The sequence below is a fragment of the Crinia signifera genome, chromosome 11 (assembly GCF_055691185.1).
Source record: "Crinia signifera chromosome 11, ASM5569118v1, whole genome shotgun sequence".
NCBI classification, from domain to species: Eukaryota; Metazoa; Chordata; class Amphibia; order Anura; family Myobatrachidae; genus Crinia; species Crinia signifera.
In genome coordinates, this window is record NC_139227.1 from 54299420 (window position 1) to 54323841 (window position 24422).

The 24422-nt window shown below is 50.9% G+C and overlaps 1 protein-coding gene across 5 annotated transcripts in view; it reads right to left on the minus strand.

Annotated features, from left to right (window-relative positions):
• Nucleotides 1-24422, minus strand: part of HYDIN (HYDIN axonemal central pair apparatus protein) — a 464418-nt gene that overhangs the window by 396109 nt on the left and 43887 nt on the right. For all 5 annotated transcript variants that reach the window (XM_083165003.1, XM_083165004.1, XM_083165002.1 and 2 more), the window contains exons 7-11: nt 23732-23856; nt 21613-21814; nt 9602-9785; nt 2678-2777; nt 2017-2135 (exon numbers count right to left, since the gene is read on the minus strand). In XM_083165003.1, coding sequence (XP_083021129.1) covers nt 2017-2135; nt 2678-2777; nt 9602-9785; nt 21613-21814; nt 23732-23856 — 730 coding nt within the window. The remainder of the gene's footprint in view (nt 1-2016; nt 2136-2677; nt 2778-9601; nt 9786-21612; nt 21815-23731; nt 23857-24422) is intronic.

Genomic DNA, 24422 nt, shown 5'->3' on the forward strand with positions numbered 1-24422 from the left:
AAATCCGCCACTGTCTCTGCCTAAAGTGAATCCAGATGCAGTCTATGACACTGCACTGGATTCACTGTTACATAGTTACATAGTAGGTAAGGCTGAAAAAAAGACTTGCGTCCATCTAGTTCAACCTGGTATAGATATCCATTGCTGATTTGGTAGGTTCTGGTATTTTACAGACAAATTATATTTCTTATTTGTACCCATGGATGTTTTTCTCCAGTAAATGTTTGTCCAACTTTGCCTTGAACGCATTTAATGAGCCAGCCGTTACCACCTCTCTGGGAAGAGAGTTCCAGAGTTTGACTGTTCTGACCGTAAAGAAATTCTTTCTACTAGCTGAATGAAATCTTTTTTCTTCTAATCTATACTCATGCCCTCGCGTCCTAGATTCCTTTCTAGTAGAAAAGAGGGTGCGTGACAGTTCCTTATATTGGCCCTTGATATACTTGTACATGTTGAGCATGTCCCCCCCCCACACTGCGCATGGAACCCGATCAAGCTGCAAAGGCAGCCCATGGAGGCTTGGGCCAGCGCATGCGCAGTATGTATGAAGTTACTGCCCATGCGCTGACCCCATGCAGGGGACAGGGGTGCGCGCCTGCGCGGACTTCCGGGGACGGCGGCAGTGGCTGGGACAGGTACGGCAGTGGAGGGGGGGGGGGGCACATTGCGGCAGCCCCCCTCCTTCATAATGGTAAGAGCCACCACTGATGAACAGCCATGAAATTACATTTCAGAAATGAAAAAAATCTGTTTACCCGCAATATCTCTAGAACCCATATGGACCAGCCTGGTATCAGATTGAAGGACCAGCGATTTGGGTTAGACTGAGATCAACCTCGAGCTTCTGTGATGCCGTTGGACAGCGGCGTAACTATAGCACCGCAGCCCCCGCCACCGCGGGGGGGGGGGGGCGCTGTGCATGTGGGGGCGCCGGGGGCTGCGGTGCTATAGTTACACCCCCGACAATCCCCCGCAGACTTACCTATCTCGCTGGTCCCGGCGGCTCCGTTCTTCTGCTGAGGACCACTACAAAATGGCCGCCCCCATATAGCACACAGTTCTCTGAAACTGTCTGCTGTATGGGGGCGGCCATTTTGTGGTGGTCCTCAGCAGAAGAAGAACGGAGCCGCCGGGACCAGCACGATAGGTAATGCTGCAGGGGATTGGGGGGAAGGGGGGGGTTTGCATGGGCGGCGGGGGATTGGCGGGGCGGCGGCGGGGGGGGGGGTGGCGCCCCCCCCCGCCGTAAACTTAGTTACGCCACTGCCGTTGTAACTGGGTGGGGGTCGGAATTAGCGGGTCCTATGTTATGGGGAAAACGTTCCAGCTTTGCTTGGCGGTATCTCCGGTTCCCGGGAGGCTAGCAACGCGGAGCCGGGCTCGTTGGAAAGCCCTGGCCCTTAGCTACAAAATGGGCCTATTTGGAGAGTGGGCCTGGAACTGTAGCTCCATCAGGCCCACTGTTAATCCAGCCCTGGGTATATTTGATTCTCCCAGCTTCATCATGAGAAGAGTTTATTTTCACTCTTTTAATGTGTTTTAATTTATATGTATGTTTTTAATTATATTACATTTCTAATTTGAAATAAACCGTTATTTTATGAATCATTTGAGAAACAAAGCAGAGCTGGTTATTTTCTTGTTTACTCTGTTTATTCTTTGGGGATTGACAATCCCCTGACCAGCCGCTGTTAGCAGCGCACCTTATTATCACATATTTCTCTTTGTGGAGTACAGGGTAACCGGTTGCCGGACGGGATCCCAACAGTCATTAACCCGACGTCGGGTTAAAACACAGACGGTCGTCAGGTATTCTCCCTTGTGGGGGTCCACGACCCCCATAGAGGGAGAATAGAATAGGTGGTAAGCGTAGCGAGCCACCGTGCCCGCAGCGAGCCCGCAAGGGTCTTTGTTGCGCTGGCCACGCTGACTGCGGGCTAAAGACTGTCGGGATCCTGACTGTCGGAACCACATACCACACCCAGGGTAACTTGGGCATAACAGTGCGATACCCACCTCATAGCTGTGAGTGGAGCCCACAAACACCTTTCCGATTTCTAGCTGATCAAAGCTGAAGCTAAGTTTTGGCCCCAGGCCTTCTCCCCGAATCCGCAGAGGAAGCCGTGTTTTCCGGCCTATCAGAGAACAAAACAAAATACATCACTGCCAGGCCCATACAAAGTGTGCGGGTATACCTAGGACACATATGTTACTGGTTATGTCACAGTAGGTGGTGTGCGGGTATATTAGAACACGTATGTTACTGGTTATGTCACAGTAGGCGGTGTGCGAGTATACCTATAACACGTATGTTACTGGTTATGTCACAGTTGGCGGTGTTCAGGTATACCTATAACACGTATTTCACTGGATAACACATATGTTACTGGTTATGTCACAGTAGGGGGTGTGCGGGTATACCTGGAACACGTATGTTACTGGTTATGTCACAGTAGGCAATATGCAGGTATACCATAACATGTATGTTGTTTAGTCTCAGTACAATGGTATAACTGTAACATGTACACAACCTGTTATGTTACAGTAAACAGAGCACAGATATACCAGTAACATGCATGTTATCTATTATAAAAACTACATGATACAATGGCATATCCTGTAACATGGTTATGTCATAGAAGAAGGTGCACAGATACCCCTATAACAAGTATGTTACCTGTAATGTCACAGTAGACCGTGCACTGGTATATCTTGGCAGCCTGAGGCCTGAAGAGCACAGTAACCTCTGCGGAGGTGTTGGGCCATATATCTCCTTCCTGTCAGGATAGATAGATTAGTATGTACAGTGTGGGATACACATCCCTCATCTACTCCCACCTGTACTCACTACACCTGCCCTACTTCCATCTGTACCCCCTACAAGTTCCCCACTCCAACCTGTACCCCCTACACCTGCCCTACTCATCACCTGTACCTACTACACCTGCCCTACCCCCCACCTGTACCCCCTACTCCCACCTGTACCCCTACACCTGCCCTACTCCCCACTACACCTGCTCTTCTCCCACCTGTGCCCACTACACCTGCCCTACTCCCCACTACACCTGCCCTTCTCCCACCTGTGCCCACTACACCTGCACCCTCTACACGCAACCTGCACCCCCTAAACCTGCCCTACTCCCTACACCTTCCCTACTCTCCACCTGTACCCACTACACCTGCCCTACTTCTACCTGTACCCCCTACACCCAACATGCAACCCCTACACCTGCCCTACTCCCACCTGTGCCCACTACACCTTCCCTACCTGTGCCCACTACACCTGCCATACTCCCATCTGTATCCCCTATACCTGCCCTACTCTGCACCTGGACCCCCTATACCTGCCCTACTGCCATCTGTACCCCCTACACCTGCCCTACTCCCCGCTACACCTGCCCTACTCCCACCTGTACCTCCTACACCTGCCCTACTCCGCACCTGGACCCCCTATACCTGCCCTACTCCTACCTGTACCCCCTACACCTGCCTTACTCCCCACCTGTGCCCACTACACCTGTCCTACTCCCCACCTGTGCCCACTACACCTGCCCTACTCCCCACCTGTGCCCACTACACCTGCCCTACTCCCCACCTGTGGCCACTACACCTGCCCTACTCCCCACCTGTACCCCCTACACCTGCCCTACCTACCACCTGTACCCACTACACCCCACTTGCACCCCCTCCACCTGCCATACTCCCCACCTGTACAACCGCACATCTCCCCTACTCCCCGCCTTTAAACCCTCACACCTCCCCTACTCCCACCTGTGGCCGGAGACCCTGGTACACGGGGGGGGGGAATGGCGGCCGTGGAGAGGGTTAACCCCTTCAGCCCGGGCGCCATAAGGGACATAGGGCGCTTGGCACCAAAATTCAAAAGAAACTGTGTTTAGCGGCACTGGCCGCCTGTTGTACAAAAAAGGGATAGCCCTACCTGCTCTATGTGGGCGTCGCGATGCCAGTCCCCCTCCGAAGCTGGGTCCGGGTGGCTTAAGACACTGTATAAAGTGTACAATGTGTTTTAATGTAAAATACACTTATTGTACTTGGAGTCCTGTGTGGGCTGCTGGGTTCCCCCCAGGCTTTATCCCAAAAACTGAATGCTTTCTCAGATAGACTCCAAGCTGTGAGCTGCAGGGATGGTAGCAGAGTACATCAGCTTTTTAACAAGCTGAGTGGTTCCCTGGAGCTCCATGGGGCTCTCCGTCAGTGGGCAAGAGACCCTGCAGGGGATCAGGGCTGCTCATCTCTGGAGCTCACGTCTGGGCTAGAGGTGTTCAGCTGGTCCCCTGGCAGGCTCCTGGAAGTACGTTTTGGAGGGAACGTTCCCCCTAGCCAGACAGACCGGCACCTGGGTGGTACCTGGCCCCCTAGGTGGGCTGTGACTCAGAGGAGCAACCACTCCGCTCTGTCCACAGAGGACAATGCAGAGCATGCATGTGCCCAACGCATGCACCTCTCTGGCACTTAAGATGATGGTTGGAGACCACAAGGTGGGCTTACCCCCTGTGGTAATGTGTATTGGAGTAACATAAAAGGAGAGCTGATGCCCTGTGTAAATAGTAAATCTGCCTGTATCCGAAGCTGTAACATCTGTATGCTGTCCCTCCTAGAGCAGTGATGGCTAACCTTGACACTCCAGCTGTTGTTGAACTACACATCCCAGCATGCCCTGCTACAGTTTTACTATTTGGCCATGCTAAAACTGATGCAGGGCATGCTGGGATGTGTAGTTCAACAACAGCTGGAGTGTCAAGGTTAGCCATCACTGTCCTAGAGATAGGAGAAGAGATCTTTTCAGATCTATGAACAAATAAACACCCTTTGCCTTAAGACGACCGTTTTCATCTTGCGACTAACAGAATTACTGCAATAATTCCGTTCTCCGGCTGTACTGGGTACAAGGATCCAGCATCACCAAGTTCTGCTCTGCCAGCTACCGATGCAGAGGTGTGGTCCGTGACCAGTGGGGAACCAACCAACGCCAGTCGGGGGGTTGTCAGGAGCGTGTTGACGCATACACCCCAGCAGGTAGTACTCAGATGCCAGCGTTTGGGCCTGAGGAGGTAACTGTGGTTCCAGACACCACGTAGTAGGAGTCTGGTGGTGGCAGCAATATCCCCGCCCACTGCGTGGTGGGTGGAGTCAGTAACAGGCAGTTACTGACAGTAACAGGGAGTCCCATAAGACCAGGAACCGCCATCTGTGGACCTGAAGGGTGTAGCCAGAGCATAAGGGCAGGCGTTTGGTCACACCACCTATACCCCTCACATGTGCCTAGTAATAGCCCGTGCGTGTGTATGGGGTGCCATGCATTGTGATACTCCGTGCACAGAACCACCCTATATAGGCTCAGTAACATTATACTGCTGCATATGGGATGCTATGCCTAGTAAAACTCAGTGCACAGACTCAGTAACATTACACTGCTGCGCATGGGATGATATGCCTAGTAATACTCTGTGCAAAGGCTCAGAAACATTATATGGCTGCATATGGGATGCTGTGCCTAGTAATACTCCGTGCACAAGCTCAATAACATTATACTGCTGCATATGGGATGATATGCCAAGTAATACTCTATGCACAGGCTCAGTAACATTATACTACTGCATATGGGATGATATGCCAAGTAATACTCCATGCACAGGCTTAGTAATATTATACTGCTGCATATGGGATGCCATGCCTAGTAATACTCTGTGCACAGGCTCGGTAACATTACACTGCTACATATGGGATGCTGTGCCGAGTAATATTCCATGCACATGCTCAGTAATACTATATTGCAGAGTATGGGATGCTATGCCTAGTAATACTCCGTGCACAGGCTCAGTAACGTTACACTGCTGCATATGGGATGCTGTGCCTAGTAATATTACGTGCACAATTTCAGTAATATTACACTGCTGCATATGGGATGTATTCCGTGCACAGGCTCTGTAAAATTACACTGCTGTATATGGGATGCCATGCCTAGTAATACTCTGTGCACAGGCTCAGTAACATTATACTGCAGAGTATGGGATGCCGTGCCTAGTAATACTCCGTGCACAGGCTCGGCAACATTACACTGCTGCATATGGGATGCTATGCTTAGTAATATTCCATGCACAGGCTCAGTAACATTATATTGCAGAGTATGGGATGCTATGCCTAGTAATATTCCATGCACAGGCTCAGTAATACTATATTGCAGAGTATGGGATACTGTGCCTAGTAATACTCTGTGCACAGGCTCAGTAACATTATACTGCTGCAAATGGGATGATATGCCTAGTAATACTCCATGCACAGGCTCAGAAACATTATACTGCTGCATATGGGATGATATGCCTAGTAATATTCCCTGCACAGGCTCTGTAAAATTACACTGCTGCATATGGGATGCCATGCCTAGTAATACTCTGTGCACAGGCTCAGTAACATTATACTGCAGAGTATGGGATGCCGTGCCTAGTAATTCTGCATGCACAGGCTCAGTAACAGTATATTGCAGAGTATGGGATGCCGTGCTTAGTATTACTCCATGCACAGGCTCAGTAACATTACACTGCTGTGTATGGGATGCCATGTCTAGTAATACTTTGTGCACAGGCTCAGTAACATTATACTGCTGCATATGGGATTATATGCCTAGCAATATTCCATGCACAGGCGCAGTCACATTACACTGCTGCATATGGGATGCTATGCCTAGTAATATTCCATGCACAGGCTCAGTAACATTATATTGCAGAGTATGGGATGCTGTGCCTAGTAGTACTCCGTGCACAGGCTCAGTAACATTACACGGATGCAAATGGGATGCTGTGCCTAGTCATACTCCGTGCACAGGCTCAGTAACATTACACTGCTCCATATGGGATGCTGTGCCTAGTAATATTACATGCACAATCTCAGTAATATTATACTGCTGCATATGGGATGCTGTGCCTAGTAATATTCCGTGCACAGACACGGTAACATTACACTGTTGCATATGGGATGCTATGCCTAGTAATATTCCATGCACAGGCTCAGTAACATTATATTGCAGAGTATGGGATGCTATGCCTAGTAATTCTGCATGCACAGGCTTAGTAACAGTATATTGCAGAGTATGGGATGCCGTGCTTAGTATTACTCCGTGCACAGGCTCAGTAACATTACACTGCTGCGTATGGGATGCCATGTCTAGTAATACTTTGTGCACAGGCTGCTCAGTAACATTACACTGCTGCATATGTGATGCTATGCCTAGTAATACTCCATGCATGGGCTCAGTAACATTATACTGCTGCATATGGGATTATATGCCTAGCAATATTCCATGCACAGGCTCAGTCACACTACACTGCTGCATATTGGATGCTATGCCTAGTAATATTCCATGCACAGGCTCAGTAATACTATATTGCAGAGTATGGGATGCTGTGCCTAGTAGTACTCCGTGCACAGGCTCAGTAACATTACATGGATGCAAATGGGATGCTGTGCCTAGTAATACTCCGTGCACAGGCTCAGTAACATTACACTGCTCCATATGGGATGCTGTGCCTAGTAATATTACGTGCACAATCTCAGTAATATTATACTGCTGCATATGGGATGCTGTGCCTAGTAATATTCCGTGCACAGACACGGTAACATTACACTGTTGCATATGGGATGCTATGCCTAGTAATATTCCATGCACAGGCTCAGTAACATTATATTGCAGAGTATGGGATGCTATGCCTAGTAATTCTGCATGCACAGGCTCAGTAACAGTATATTGCAGAGTATGGGATGCCGTGCTTTGTATTACTCTGTGCACAGGCTCAGTAACATTACACTGCTGCGTATGGGATGCCATGTCTAGTAATACTTTGTGCACAGGCTGCTCAGTAACATTACACTGCTGCATATGTGATGCTATGCCTAGTAATACTCCATGCATGGGCTCAGTAACATTATACTGCTGCATATAGGATTATATGCCTAGCAATATTCCATGCACAGGCTCAGTCACACTACACTGCTGCATATTGGATGCTATGCCTAGTAATATTCCATGCACAGGCTCAGTAATACTATATTGCAGAGTATGGGATGCTGTGCCTAGTAATACTCCGTGCACAGGCTCAGTAACATTACACTGCTGCATATGGGATGCTGTGCCTAGTAATATTACGTGCACAATTTCAGTAATATTATACTGCTGCATATGGGATGCTGTGCCTAGTAATAATCCATGCACAGACACGGTAACATTACACTGCTGCATATGGGATTATGGGCCTTATTCGAGTTCACTCTTTCTGACAAAATCCTTCTTAGATGGACAAAACCATGTGCACTTCAGGGGGGCAGATGTAACATGTGCAGATAGAAATAGATTTGGTGATTTTTTTTGGTGATTCTTTGCAGGGTAAATACTGGCTGCTTTATTTTTACACTGCAATAGAGATCTCACTTTGAAGTAAAACCCCACCCAAATCTAATTAGATCTGCACAAGTTACATCTGCCCCCCTGCAGTGCACATGGTTTTGTCCATCTAAGAAGGATTTTGTCTGAAAGAGTGAACTCGAATAAGGCCCTATATGCCTAGCAATATTCCATGCACAGGCTCAGTCACACTACACTGCTGCATATGGGATGCTATGCCTAGTAATATTCCATGCACAGGCTCAGTAATACTATATTGCAGAGTATGGGATGCTGTGCCTAGTAATACTCCGAGCACAGGCTCAGTAACATTACACTGCTGCATATGGGATGCTGTGCCTAGTAATATTACGTGCACAATCTCAGTAATATTATACTGCTGCATATGGGATGCTGTGCCTAGTAATATTCCGTGCACAGACACGGTAACATTACACTGTTGCATATGGGATGCTATGCCTAGTAATATTCCATGCACAGGCTCAGTAACATTATATTGCAGAGTATGGGATGCTATGCCTAGTAATTCTGCATGCACAGGCTTAGTAACATTACACTGATGCAAATGGGATGCTGTGCCTAGTAATATTCCATGCACAGGCTCAGTAATACTATATTGCAGAGTATGGGATGCTGTGCCTAGTAATACTCCGTGCACAGGCTCAGTAACATTACACTGCTGCATATGGGATGCTGTGCCTAGTAATATTACGTGCACAATCTCAGTAATATTATACTGCTGCATATGGGATGCTGTGCCTAGTAATATTCCGTGCACAGACACGGTAACATTACACTGTTGCATATGGGATGCTATGCCTAGTAATATTCCATGCACAGGCTCAGTAACATTATATTGCAGAGTATGGGATGCTATGCCTAGTAATTCTGCATGCACAGGCTCAGTAACATTACACTGATGCAAATGGGATGCTGTGCCTAGTAATATTCCATGCACAGGCTCAGTAATACTATATTGCAGAGTATGGGATGCTGTGCCTAGTAATACTCCGTGCACAGGCTCAGTAACATTACACTGCTGCATATGGGATGCTGTGCCTAGTAATATTACCTGCACAGGCTCAGTAACATTACACTGCTGCATATGGGATGCTGTGCCTAGTAATACGTCCTGCACAGGCTCAGTAACACCAGCTGTACAAAAGAATTCAGCCCACTTCTTACCACAGGCTCCACATGGAAGATGGGGTCACAGAACAAGGCAGCGTTATTCTTCACCAGCCGCCTGCGATTGTGGAAGGTGCAGCTGAGGAGGGAGAGGCGCTCGCGGAGGGATGGGTCAGCACTGCACTCATCCAGGAAACGCTCTGTCTCCTCCTCTTCCTCAGTGTGCAGATCAGTGCACCACCTGTAATTACACAGCACTGCGTTATACAAGTTCCATACATGTACACCTGTAATTACACAGCACCGCGTTATAAATGTTCCATACATGTACACCTGTAATTACATAGCACCTCAGAGATCACACATCATATGTCTTATACATGCATATATACTGTAACTCTGTTAACTACACGTTACACCTGCCCGGTGACTGTAAATCTGGTAACTACACCAGCCCGGTGACTGTAACTCTGGGAACTACGCGTTACACCTGCCCAATGGTATACGATTTTAAATTGTATAAGCACCCTAATGGGTGTTTTCAATGTTAAATGTGCCCCCTATAAGATAAATAATTGTATAAGCACCGTAATAGGTGCTTACAATGTTAAAAGCACCCCCACGCCACCCGTGCTATCAACGCCAACCCAAAGTGTGGCGAGCGCAGCGAGCCCCCGAGGGGCGGCGGTATGCCTCCTCCGACCTTTTCATACCCCCACTATCCACGTCAGCGTGGAGTTGACCTTATATAGTGTGGCGAGCACAGCGAGCCACCGAGGCCGCAGCGTGGCGAGCGCAGCGAGCCCCGGGGAATACATGTGAAGTAATGCGCGGCCGCTCGCCACGCTTCGGGCTTGGTGGCTCGCTGCGCTCGCCACACTATATAAAATCGGTGGACGCTTCGGGTTGGCGTTGATAGTGGCAGTGGCGTGGGGGTGCATTTAACATTGTAAGCACCTGTTAAGGTGCTTATACAATTAAAGATTGTATATACAATTTAAAATCGCATCTCATTGCATTGTATGCCATATACAATGGTATACAATTTTAAATGGAATACAATGCCATACGACTGAATATCGTGGGCGCCGTGATAATACACAAGTACCCAAACATCCATTTAACAAAGGGGATTTCTCTTTTTTGGGGGCAAACTTTTGTTAGATTGTAATCAAGATGAGTGATATGATGAGTTAGTATTAAAATTTAACTTTTATTAGGTTCTTTAGAAAAATATAGGACAGTCACCATCTGGTGGCTGTAAAACATGTAGACATACCACAACAAGACAAAACAAACAATATTGGGTATAAAATTGACAATTCCTGAGTGAATCTTCTATACGCATAAGTATTACAGCATACAGCATAAGTATTACAATTCAACTTTTATTAGGTTCTTTAGTAAAATATAGGACATTCATCATCTGGTGACTAACACATGTAGTCATACCACAATCACCAACAGGCAATCACTCTAGATCCTTAAACATACGGTTTAGTTATTTTTGCTGTTATTTTGTTCTGAGAGTGAATAATGATGGTGAGGAGGTTCTGGTACACATTAAGGATCTATTCTAGACTGTGACTGTAACTCTGGTAACTACGCATTACACCAGCCTCGTGACTGTAACTCTGGTAACTACGCATTACACCTGCCCGGCAACTGTAACTCTGGTAACCACACCTGCCCAGCGACTGTAAAGGTGGCCATACATACAAAGATTTATCTTCAGATCTGTCTGATTGGAACAAAAACATGGTTATGGATGAGAGCAAATGACAGTTGACTATTTGCTTGGAAATGCTGGAAAACTGACAAATTGTCACTCATCCATAACCATGTTTTTGTTCCAACCAGCCAGATCTGTGGATAAATCTTACTAGCGTATGGGCACCTTAACTCTGGTAACCACACCTGCCCAGTGACTGTAACGCTGGTAACTACACGTCACACCTGCCCGGTGACTGACTCTGGTAACTACGCGTTACACCTGCCAAGTGACTGTGACTCTGGTAACTACACGTTACACCTGCCCGGTGACTGTGACTCTAGTAACTACACCTTCCCAGCCACTGTAACTCTGGTAACTACCCGTTACACCTGCCCGGTGACTGACTCTGGTAACTACACCTGCCTGGTGACTGTAAAGGTGCCCATACACTAGTAAGATTTATATTCAGATCTGGCTGGTTGGAACAAAAACATGGTTATGGATGAGTGACAGTTTTACAGCATTTCCAAGCAAATGGTCAACTGTCATTTGCTCTCATCCATAACCATGTTTTTGTTCCAACCAGCCAGATCTGAAGATAAATCTGCGTGTGTATGGCCACCTTAACTCTGGTAACTACACGTTACAAATGCCTGGTGACTGTAAAGGGCCCCATACATCAGCAATTAATTGTGACAATCCTCAGATCTGGAGATGATTGTCACAATTACTCTTTAATGTGTGGGCTCCCCCTTTTGGCAATCCCAATCAACAATTAATAGGGATCACCAATCGATTGCTGAATCAGATTTTTAAACATGTTTAATAATCTGGTATTATCTGTGGTTGTTTTTTATATGTGTGGGCATTCCCGTTTCGTCTTCTTCGATTTACATTATGAAAAGAAGTAACATCTGAAATGACAATCGATTGAGGTGATGTATGGACACTTTCCAGATATGAAGATGCAATCTTTAGATGGGAAAAATCTGCCGATCACTGAAATAAATCTGTAATGTGTGGGCAAGTCAAATAGATTGTAGAAACCATTTATCTGGACAAAAAAAATCACTGGATCTGGAAAATCATTAATTATGATTGCGGATGTATGGGGCCCATTACTCTGGTAACTGTAATGGGCCCCATAAATCAGCAATTAATTGTGACAATCCTGAGATCTGGAAATGATTGCCACAATTAATTTTAGATGTGTGTGCTCCCCCTTTTGGCAATCCTAATCAAAACTTAATAGGGATCGCCAATCGATTGCTTAATCAGATTTTTAAACATGCTTAATAATCTGGTATTATCTGCGGATCTTTTTTATATGTGTGGGCATTCCCAATTCGTCTTCTTCATCTATTTACATTATGAACAGCTGAAATGACAATCGATTGGGCAATTTCCAGATATGAAGATGCAATCTTTAGAAGGAAATATCTGCCGATCACTGAAATAAATCTGTAATGTGTGGGCAAGTCAAATAGATTGTAGAATCTATTTATCTGGCCAAAAAATCCCTGGATCTGGAAATCCATTAATTGTGATTGCTGATGCCATTACACCTGCCCAGTGATTGTGTCTCTGGTAACTACACGTTAAACCTGCCCAGTGGCTGTGTCCCTGGTAAGTACGCATTACACCTGCCCAGTGATTGTGTCTCTGGTAACTACACTTTACACCTGCCCTGTGACTGGTAACTACACCTGCCGGTGACTAACTCTGGTAACTACAGCCCAGCTAAGAAGAGACCACTGTGCACACAAGCAGACATTTCAACATATAATTTTACAGCAGCTTTCCTGCTAGCCTGATGATAGCTGGGCATGCTGAGACGTGTAGTGCCACAGCATATGGACAGACACACTGTATATTCTGTGTCGCTGGAGGACACTGGGCCATACTTTGCTCTTACTTAAAGTGCTTTATTCAGCACAAGACCACTCATCTCTGGCTAATGTCATTAAATATTGAGCGCAGTAGTGAAGTCTCTCAGCTGTGCCCCTTGGGGGCAAACACTGGCCCAGTTGGAGAAAGCCGTTTAACCCTCGCACATTGTTTAGGACTTGGCCCTGGTTATTACTGTGCCGGTAATGAGGGTATTAGACGCTTGCTGCAGGATTTACGGTAGCGCTGGCTCAGGCTGTTAAATATTAGAAGAGGGAGAATAGCATTTAGTGCAGAATTGCCACATCAGATTAACATGTACAAACGCGGAGGACATGCCGGGAACGCGCTGCTACTTTAACTTTCATGTAGTGAGCGCCGTGTCCTCATCTACTGTGATTGAAAGAGACAACATGCACATCCGTGCAGACAGGCCGCGTGACTGTAGAGCTCGGAGTAATCTAGGCCCAGAGCCGTCATATGTCTCGTGTCAGGCGCAGAGCGAGAGACGGGCTGCTGGTGTAATATGACGGCCTGTCAGCTGCTTTTATTTGTATGTACAATTTATCCATGACACATATTAACCAGTTCCAGGAACAACTGTACATGGACTGAGACATCACACAACAGACCCCTCCTGGCATTGCTTTGTACTATACGGGGCGAGGCGATGATCACACAGCAATGCACTGAGACCAGACCCATCCATCCATCCGCTGGGACATTCCTCTCTTATGTCAGGTAACGGCTGACACACAATCCAGCCGCAGGGCAAAACTCCTAAGTACATTACATCGCATGGGCCCTCCAGTCATACGCAGGGATGAGGGTAATATGTGAGGAGACAGGCAGCAGTGACAGCAGTGCAGGAGTGTAAAGCGGAGGAGACAGGTAGCAGTGTAGGGTGGAGGACACAGGTAGCAGTGCAGGAATGTAGGGTGGAGGAGACAGGCAGCAGTACAGCAGTGCATAGGGTGACCAACTTTCCATAGGGCCAACCTGGGACAGGGGGTCGCGGGCTTGACACCCCCCCCTCCCTCCCCCCTCCCAGACTCACCCGGACGCATATCACACTCAGCAGCACAGAGCAGACTGACGACTGTCTCAGAGAGTCGCAGAGTCGACTCACAGGCTCCAGCCTCCAGCAGCCGTCGGGTCACCGCATTCAACTTTCTCCTTCAGTCAAGCCAGGGGCTCACCAGCACAGGCAGCAGCAGGTCATTAACGCAGCGCCGGCGCCACGCTCACAGTAATGCTGCCTGACCGCAACCGCCCCTGGCTGGCTGCACAGCATTACTGGGAGAGTGGGAGGGGGCGCGGTCACGCGGCGGCTGAAATAACCAATGATGGGGAGGCGGTGATGCACACTGCGTAACAGCTTCCCCTCCCACACTCCAAGTCTAATGCTGTGCGGCCGGATAGAGCAGTGAGCTGCCCGGCACGTCACCAGGCAAAACCAACAATTTAGTTAAAACGGGACTTTCTGCGTCCCAGGATGGGTTTGGCTGGGACGCGGGATTTAGGAGGTCTAAACCAGGACAGTCCCGGCCAAACCGGGACGGTTGGTCACTCTAGCAGTGCAGGAGTGTAGGCTGGAGGAGACAGGTAGCAGTGACAGCAGTGCAGGAGTGTAGGGCAGAGGAGACGGCAGCAGTGCAGGAGTGTAGGGCGGAGGAGACAGGCAGCAGTGCAGGAGTGTAGGGTGGAGAAGACAGGCAGCAGTGCAGGAGTGTAGGGTGGAGGACACAGGCAGCAGAGCAGGAGTGTAGGGCGGAGGAGAAAGGCAGCAGTGCAGGAGAAAGCGTGGGGAAGACAGGCAGCAGTGCAGGATTGTAGAGTGGGGAAAGACAGGCAGCAGTGCAGGAGTGTAGGGTGGAGGAGACAGGCAGCAGTGCAGGAGTGTAGTGTGGGGAAAGACAGGCAGCAGTGCAGGAGTGAAGGGTGGAGGAGACAGGCAGCAGTGCAGGAGTGTAGAGTGGAGGAGACAGGTAGCAGTGCAGGAGTCGAGGGTGGAGGAGACAGGCAGCAGTGCAGGAGTGTAGGGTAGAGGAGAAGAGAGGAAGCAGTGACAGCAGTGCAGGAGTGTAGGGTGGAGGAGACAGGTAGCAGTAACAGCAGTGGAGGAGTGTAGGATGGAGGAGACAGGAAGCAGTGACAGCAATGCAGGAGTGGAGGGTGGAGGAGACAGGTAGCAGTGCAGGAGCGTAGGGTGGGGGAGACAGGTAGCAGTGCAGGAGTGTAGGGTGGAGGAGACAGGCAGCAGTGCAGGAGTGTAGGGTGGAGGAGACAGGCAGCAATGCAGGAGTGCAGGGTGGAGGAGACAGGCAGCAATGCAGGAGTGTAGGGTGGAGGAGACAGGCAGCAGTGCAGGGTGGAGGAGACAGGCAGCAGTGCACGGTGGAGGAGACAGGCAGCAGTGCAGGAGTGTAGGGTGGAAGAGACAGGAAGCAGTGACAGCAGTGCAGGAGTGTAGGAGACAGGCAGCAGTGCAGGAGTGTAGGAGACAGGTAGCAGTGCAGGAGTGTAGGGTGGAGAAGACAGGCAGCAGTGCAGGAGTGTAGGGTGGAGGAGACAGGTATCAGTGCAATGCACTAAGCACAGACCCATCCATCCATCCGCTGGGACATTCCTCTCTTATGTCAGGAAACGGCTGACACACAATCCAGCCGCAGGGCAAAACTCCCAGGTACATTACATCGCATGGGCCCTCGAGTCATACGCAGGGATGAGGGTAATATGTGAGGAGACAGGCAGCAGTGACAGCAGTGCAGGAGTATAAAGCGGAGGAGACAGGTAGCAGTGCAGGAGTGTAGGGTGGAGGACACAGGTAGCAGTGCAGGAATGTAGGGTGGAGGAGACAGGCAGCAGTGCAGGAGTGTAGGGTGGAGGACACAGGTAGCAGTGCAGGAATGTAGGGTGGAGGAGACAGGCAGCAGTGACAGCAGTGCAGGAGTGTAGGCTGGAGGAGACAGGTAGCAGTGACAGCACTGCAGGAGTGTAGGGCAGAGGAGATAGGCAGCAGAGCAAGAGTGTAGGGCAGAGGAGACAGGCAGCAGTGCAGGAGTGTAGGGTGGAGGAGACAGGCAGCAGTGCAGGAGTGTAGGGCGGAGGAGACAGGCAGCAGTGCAAGAAAATAGGGTGGAGGAGACAGGCAGAAGTGCAGGAGTGTAGAGTGGAGGAGACAGGTAGCAGTGCAGGAGTCGAGGGTGGAGGAGACAGGCAGCACTGCAGGAGTGGAGGGTGGAGGAGAAGACAGGAAGCAGTGACAGCAGTGCAGGAGTGTAGGATGGAGGAGACAGGAAGCAGTGGCAGCAGTGCAGGAGTGGAGGGTGGAGGAGACAGGTAGCAGTGCAGGAGCGTAGGGTGGGGGAGACAGGTAGCAGTGCAGGAGTGTAGGGTGGATGAGACAGGCAGCAGTGCAGGAGTGTAGGGTGGAGGAGACAGGCAGCAGTGCAGGAGTGTAGGGTGGAGGAGACAGGCAGCAGTGCAGGAGTGTAGGGTGGAGGAGATAGGCAGGAGTGCAGGGTGGAGGAGACAGGCAGCAGTGCAGGAGTGTAGGGCGGAGGAGACAGGCAGCAGTGCAGGGTGGAAGAGACAGGCCGCAGTGCAGGAGTGTAGGGTGGAAGAGACAGGAAGCAGTGACAGCAGTGCAGGAGTGTAAGAGACAGGCAGCAGTGCAGGAGTGTAGGAGACAGGTAGCAGTGCAGGAGTGTAGGATGGAGAAGACAGGCAGCAGTGCAGGAGTGTAGGGTGGAGGAGACAGGTATCAGTGCAATGCACTGAGCACAGACCCATCCATCCGCTGGGACATTCCTCTCTTATGTCAGGTAACGGCTGACACACAATCCAGCCGCAGGGCAAAACTCCCAGGTACATTACATCGCATGGGCCCTCGAGTCATACGAAGGGATGAGGGTAATATGTGAGGAGACAGGCAGCAGTGACAGCAGTGCAGGAGTATAAAGCGGAGGAGACAGGTAGCAGTGCAGGAGTGTAGGGTGGAGGACACAGGTAGCAGTGCAGGAATGTAGGGTGGAGGAGACAGGCAGCAGTGCAGGAGTGTAGGGTGGAGGACACAGGTAGCAGTGCAGGAATGTAGGGTGGAGGAGACAGGCAGCAGTGACAGCAGTACAGGAGTGTAGGCTGGAGGAGACAGGTAGCAGTGACAGCACTGCAGGAGTGTAGGGCAGAGGAGATAGGCAGCAGAGCAAGAGTGTAGGGCAGAGGAGACAGGCAGCAGTGCAGGAGTGTAGGGTGGAGGAGACAGGCAGCAGTGCAGGAGTGTAGGGCGGAGGAGACAGGCAGCAGTGCAAGAAAATAGGGTGGAGGAGACAGGCAGAAGTGCAGGAGTGTAGAGTGGAGGAGACAGGTAGCAGTGCAGGAGTCGAGGGTGGAGGAGACAGGCAGCAGTGCAGGAGTGGAGGGTGGAGGAGAAGACAGGAAGCAGTGACAGCAGTGCAGGAGTGTAGGATGGAGGAGACAGGAAGCAGTGGCAGCAGTGCAGGAGTGGAGGGTGGAGGAGACAGGTAGCAGTGCAGGAGCGTAGGGTGGGGGAGACAGGTAGCAGTGCAGGAGTGTAGGGTGGATGAGACAGGCAGCAGTGCAGGAGTGTAGGGTGGAGGAGACAGGCAGCAGTGCAGGAGTGCAGGGTGGAGGAGACAGGCAGCAGTGCAGGGTGGAGGAGACAGGCAGCAGTGCACGGTGGAGGAGACAGGCAGCAGTGCAGGAGTGTAGGGTGGAAGAGACAGGAAGCAGTGACAGCAGTGCAGGAGTGTAGGAGACAGGCAGCAGTGCAGGAGTGTAGGAGACAGGTAGCAGTGCAGGAGTGTAGGGTGGAGAAGACAGGCAGCAGTGCAGGAGTGTAGGGTGGAGGAGACAGGTATCAGTGCAATGCACTAAGCACAGACCCATCCATCCATCCGCTGGGACATTCCTCTCTTATGTCAGGAAACGGCTGACACACAATCCAGCCGCAGGGCAAAACTCCCAGGTACATTACATCGCATGGGCCCTCGAGTCATACGCAGGGATGAGGGTAATATGTGAGGAGACAGGCAGCAGTGACAGCAGTGCAGGAGTATAAAGCGGAGGAGACAGGTAGCAGTGCAGGAGTGTAGGGTGGAGGACACAGGTAGCAGTGCAGGAATGTAGGGTGGAGGAGACAGGCAGCAGTGCAGGAGTGTAGGGTGGAGGACACAGGTAGCAGTGCAGGAATGTAGGGTGGAGGAGACAGGCAGCAGTGACAGCAGTGCAGGAGTGTAGGCTGGAGGAGACAGGTAGCAGTGACAGCACTGCAGGAGTGTAGGGCAGAGGAGATAGGCAGCAGAGCAAGAGTGTAGGGCAGAGGAGACAGGCAGCAGTGCAGGAGTGTAGGGTGGAGGAGACAGGCAGCAGTGCAGGAGTGTAGGGCGGAGGAGACAGGCAGCAGTGCAAGAAAATAGGGTGGAGGAGACAGGCAGAAGTGCAGGAGTGTAGAGTGGAGGAGACAGGTAGCAGTGCAGGAGTCGAGGGTGGAGGAGACAGGCAGCAGTGCAGGAGTGGAGGGTGGAGGAGAAGACAGGAAGCAGTGACAGCAGTGCAGGAGTGTAGGATGGAGGAGACAGGAAGCAGTGGCAGCAGTGCAGGAGTGGAGGGTGGAGGAGACAGGTAGCAGTGCAGGAGCGTAGGGTGGGGGAGACAGGTAGCAGTGCAGGAGTGTAGGGTGGATGAGACAGGCAGCAGTGCAGGAGTGTAGGGTGGAGGAGACAGGCAGCAGTGCAGGAGTGCAGGGTGGAGGAGACAGGCAGCAGTGCAGGGTGGAGGAGACAGGCAGCAGTGCAGGGTGGAGGAGACAGGCAGCAGTGCACGGTGGAGGAGACAGGCAGCAGTGCAGGAGTGTAGGGTGGAAGAGACAGGAAGCAGTGACAGCAGTGCAGGAGTGTAGGAGACAGGCAGCAGTGCAGGAGTGTAGGAGACAGGTAGCAGTGCAGGAGTGTAGGGTGGAGAAGACAGGCAGCAGTGCAGGAGTGTAGGGTGGAGGAGACAGGTATCAGTGCAATGCACTAAGCACAGACCCATCCATCCATCCGCTGGGACATTCCTCTCTTATGTCAGGAAACGGCTGACACACAATCCAGCCGCAGGGCAAAACTCCCAGGTACATTACATCGCATGGGCCCTCGAGTCATACGCAGGGATGAGGGTAATATGTGAGGAGACAGGCAGCAGTGACAGCAGTGCAGGAGTATAAAGCGGAGGAGACAGGTAGCAGTGCAGGAGTGTAGGGTGGAGGACACAGGTAGCAGTGCAGGAATGTAGGGTGGAGGAGACAGGCAGCAGTGCAGGAGTGTAGGGTGGAGGACACAGGTAGCAGTGCAGGAATGTAGGGTGGAGGAGACAGGCAGCAGTGACAGCAGTGCAGGAGTGTAGGCTGGAGGAGACAGGTAGCAGTGACAGCACTGCAGGAGTGTAGGGCAGAGGAGATAGGCAGCAGAGCAAGAGCGTAGGGCAGAGGAGACAGGCAGCAGTGTAGGGTGGAGGAGACAGGCAGCAGTGCAGGAGTGTAGGGCGGAGGAGACAGGCAGCAGTGCAAGAAAATAGGGTGGAGGAGACAGGCAGAAGTGCAAGAGTGTAGAGTGGAGGAGACAGGTAGCAGTGCAGGAGTCGAGGGTGGAGGAGACAGGCAGCAGTGCAGGAGTGGAGGGTGGAGGAGAAGACAGGAAGCAGTGACAGCAGTGCAGGAGTGTAGGATGGAGGAGACAGGAAGCAGTGGCAGCAGTGCAGGAGTGGAGGGTGGAGGAGACAGGTAGCAGTGCAGGAGCGTAGGGTGGGGGAGACAGGTAGCAGTGCAGAAGTGTAGGGTGGATGAGACAGGCAGCAGTGCAGGAGTGTAGGGTGGAGGAGACAGGCAGCAGTGCAGGAGTGTAGGGTGGAGGAGATAGGCAGGAGTGCAGGGTGGAGGAGACAGGCAGCAGTGCAGGAGTGTAGGGCGGAGGAGACAGGCAGCAGTGCAGGGTGGAAGAGACAGGCCGCAGTGCAGGAGTGTAGGGTGGAAGAGACAGGAAGCAGTGACAGCACTGCAGGAGTGTAAGAGACAGGCAGCAGTGCAGGAGTGTAGGAGACAGGTAGCAGTGCAGGAGTGTAGGATGGAGAAGACAGGCAGCAGTGCAGGAGTGTAGGGTGGAGGAGACAGGTATCAGTGCAATGCACTGAGCACAGACCCATCCATCCGCTGGGACATTCCTCTCTTATGTCAGGTAACGGCTGACACACAATCCAGCCGCAGGGCAAAACTCCCAGGTACATTACATCGCATGGGCCCTCGAGTCATACGAAGGGATGAGGGTAATATGTGAGGAGACAGGCAGCAGTGACAGGAGTGTAGGGTGGAGGAGACAGGCAGCAGTGCAGGAGTGTAGGGTGGAGGAGACAGGCAGCAATGCAGGAGTGTAGGGCGGAGGAGACAGGCAGCAGAGCAGGAGTGTAGGGCTGAGGAGACAGGCAGCAGTGCAGGAGAAAGCGTGGGGAAGACAGGCAGCAGTGCAGGAGTGTAGTGTGGGGAAAGACAGGCAGTAGTGCAGGAGTGTAGTGTGGGGAAAGACAGGCAGCAGTGCAGGAGTTTAGGGTGGAGGAGACAGGTAGCAGTGCAGGAGTCGAGGGTGGAGGAGACAGGCAGCAGTGCAGGAGTGTAGAGTGGAGAACACAGGTAGCAGTGCAGGAGTGGAGGACACCGGTAGCAGTGCAGGACTGTAGGATGGAGGAGACAGGTAGCAGTAACAGCAGTGCAGGAGTGTAGGATGGAGGAGACAGGAAGCAGTGACAGCAGTGCAGGAGTGGAGAAGACATGTAGCAGTGCAGGAGCGTAGGGTGGGGGAGACAGGTAGAAGTGCAGGGTGGAGGAGACAGGCAGCAGTGCAGGGTGGAGGAGACAGGCAGCAGTGCAGGAGTGTAGGGCGGAGGAGACAGGCAGCAGTGCAGCAGTGTAGGGTGGAGGAGACAGGCAGCAGTGCAGCAGTGTAGGGTGGAGGAGACAGGCAGCAGTGCAGGAGTGCAGGGTGGAGGAGACAGGCAGCAGTGCAGGAGTGCAGGAGTGTAGGGTGGAGGAGACAGGTAGCAGTGCAGAAGTGTAGGGTGGAGGAGACAGGAAGCAGTGACAGCAGTGCAGGAGTGTAGGGTGAAGAAGACAGGCAGCAGTGCAGGAGTGTAGGGTGTAGGAGACAGGTATCAGTGCAGGAGTGTAGGGTAGAGGACACCGGTAGCAATGCAGGAGTGTAGGGTGGAGGAGACAGGTAGCAGTGCAGGAGTGTAGGGTGGAGGAGACAGGAAGCAGTGACAGCAGTGCAGGAGTGTAGAGTTGAGGAGACAGTAAGCAGTAACAGAAGTCAAGAGTGTACGGTGGAGGAGACAGGCAGCAGTGACAGCAGGGCAGAAGTGTAGAGTTGAGGAGACAGGAAGCAGTTGAGGTACTTGTCGCAGGGATGGGACTTACCTCTGTTTCTGAAGCTCCTCCTCCTGAAGAGTAGCAAATTCTTTCCACTGGAAGTGTACAACGATGTCACTACGGTTACAAATGGTAACTGTCCTCTGATTGGCTAATGACAGGAAGGTCTTTTCTATGGTTAGAGAGTTCTTGTCTAATCGCACATTAATATCAGTGGCGGCTCCATATAGACTGACATATATGTCCTCCGCTGGAAAATACAACAGAAATGGATGTTGGTGGGGATCACATAGAATTGCACCCTTCCTCTTTCACATAGCATTGCACCCTTCCTCTATCTGACAGCATTGCGCACTTCCTCTATCCCATAGCATTGTGCACTTCCTCTATCCCACAGCATTGCACACTTCCTCTATCCCACAGCATTGCACACTTCCTCTATCCCGGAACACCGTGCACTTCCTCTATCCCGGTACACCGTGCACTTCCTCTATCCCGGTACACGTGCACTTCCTCTATCCCGGTACACCGTGCACTTCCTCTATCCCGGTACACCGTGCACTTCCTCTATCCCGGTACACCGTGCACTTCCTCTATCCTGGTATACTGTGCACTTCCTCTATCACGGTACACTGTGCACTTCCTCTATCACCGTGCACTTCTATCACCACACACTTTCACTATCTCAGTACACCATACACTTCCTCTATCACTGAACACTTCCTCTTTCATCATACACTTCCTCTATCACGGTAAACCGTGCACTTCCTCTATCACTGTACATTTCCTCTATCATGGTACACCAATCACTTCCTCTATCATGGTACACCATGCACTTCCACTATCTCAGTACACCGTACACTTTCTCTATCACTGTGCACTTCTGCTTTCATGGTACACCATGCACTTCCTATATCACTGTACACTTCCTCTATCACCCCACACTGTGCACTTCCACTATCACTATACACTTCCTCTATCACGTACACTTTCTCTATCACTGTAAATTGTGCACTTTCTCTATCACTGTACACTTCCTCTATCATGGTACACCGCTCACTTCCTCTATCATGGTACACCATGCACTTCCTCTATCACCACATACTTCCACTATCTCAGTACACCGTACCCTTCCTCTATCACTGTACACTACCTCTATCATGGTACACTGTGCATTTCCTCTATCACCATACACTTCCTGTGACACGGTACACCATGTACTTCCTCTATCACCGTACATTGTGCACTTCCTCTATCACCCCACTCCGTGCACTTCCTCTATCACGGTAGACTGTTCACTTCCTCTATCACGGTACACCGTGCACTTCCTCTATCACAGTACACCATGCACTTCCTCTACCACCCCACACCATACACTTCCTCTATTACCCTGCACCATGCTGTCATATCTGCCAGTTATACCAACAGCCTAAGCTGAATGTGACGACAGATAACATAAATTACTATCAGAATTTATCAACGTTAGTGGTACTTGTGTAGTTTCACGGCGGCAGTTATGTAGTTAGCGTAGCGTCCCTGTCAGAATCAGCGTAGTGTTCCCGCGGCCAGCGTAGAAAGCGTCCCCGTCAGTATCAGCGTGGTGTTCCCACCCGTTCGCAGCTAGCCTGGGCTTACGTAGTTAGCGTAGTCAGTCAGGCGTCCCTGTCAGTATCAGCGTTGTGTTCCCGCCCGTTCGCAGCCAGCAGGAGCTTATGTAGTTAGCATAGTCAGTCAGCGTTACGCAGTTAGCGTAGTCAGTCAGCACTTATTACATTGTGTGGGAACCATTGACCATTTTAACCTGCCTGACATGACAGGTGTGAACGTGTTCCTGAAACACCCCCACTATCCATGCATGCCCAAAGCGTGGCAAGCCCCGCGAGGGGATGGGGTACGCGTCCTCCCGACCTGTTCATACTCCCACTATCCACGTCGGTGTGGAGTTCATTTTATAAAGTGTGGCGAGCCAGAAGCGTGGCGAGGGGACGCGGATTACACGTCAAGTAATCCGAGTCCCCTCGCTGCGCTCTCCACACACTTTATAAAATCAACTCCACGCCGACATCTGCCCCACCTACAGTGCACATGGTTTTGTCCAATTGAGAAGGAATTTGCCTTTGCAAGTGAATTAGAATAAGGGCCCATGACTGGTCCTAGCATCACTTACCTGTATCATAGTGGATTACCAGATCGTGTTTATGATCTCCCACCTCCATAGGCTGGAACTCCAGTGTAACCTGCATACTGTCCCCGACATCCAGAGTTCCTGATACTGGCACCACACTGAACGGCCTGGAACACATTATGATGGATTACATGTGTTTCCCAGAACCCATCTGGTAATTACTATACTTTAAAAAGGTAAGGGCTGCGCCAACTAGCACCCGATTGCTGCCACCTTTGGCTTATCTCTGCTACCTACCAAAGGAAATAGAAGTTCACAGAGGAGGTTACAGTATCTCCGGCACTAAGGAGGGGAGTTCATAGGTGACCACGTCTGCTGTGCGACTAGTCCTGTCCTCTCAATTCATAGGTGGCCAATTCTGCAGTGCGACTAGTCCCGTCCTCTCCATTCATAGGTGGCCAATTCTGCAGTGCGACTAGTCCTGTCCTCTCCATTCATAGGTGACCACTTCCACGGTGCCACTAGTCCCGTCCTCTCCATTCGGGATACGGTCATATTGTCTACAGCAACTAGGTTGACAAGCACTGGGTCGACACCACTAGGTCGACATGGGTCTAGGTCGACAGGTCATTGGGTCAACACAAGCATTAGGTCGACATGGGCAATGTTGACGTGGGGTTTTTCACTGTTTTTTGAGTCGACATGTACCGACAGGCGGTATTTCATGCCCGAC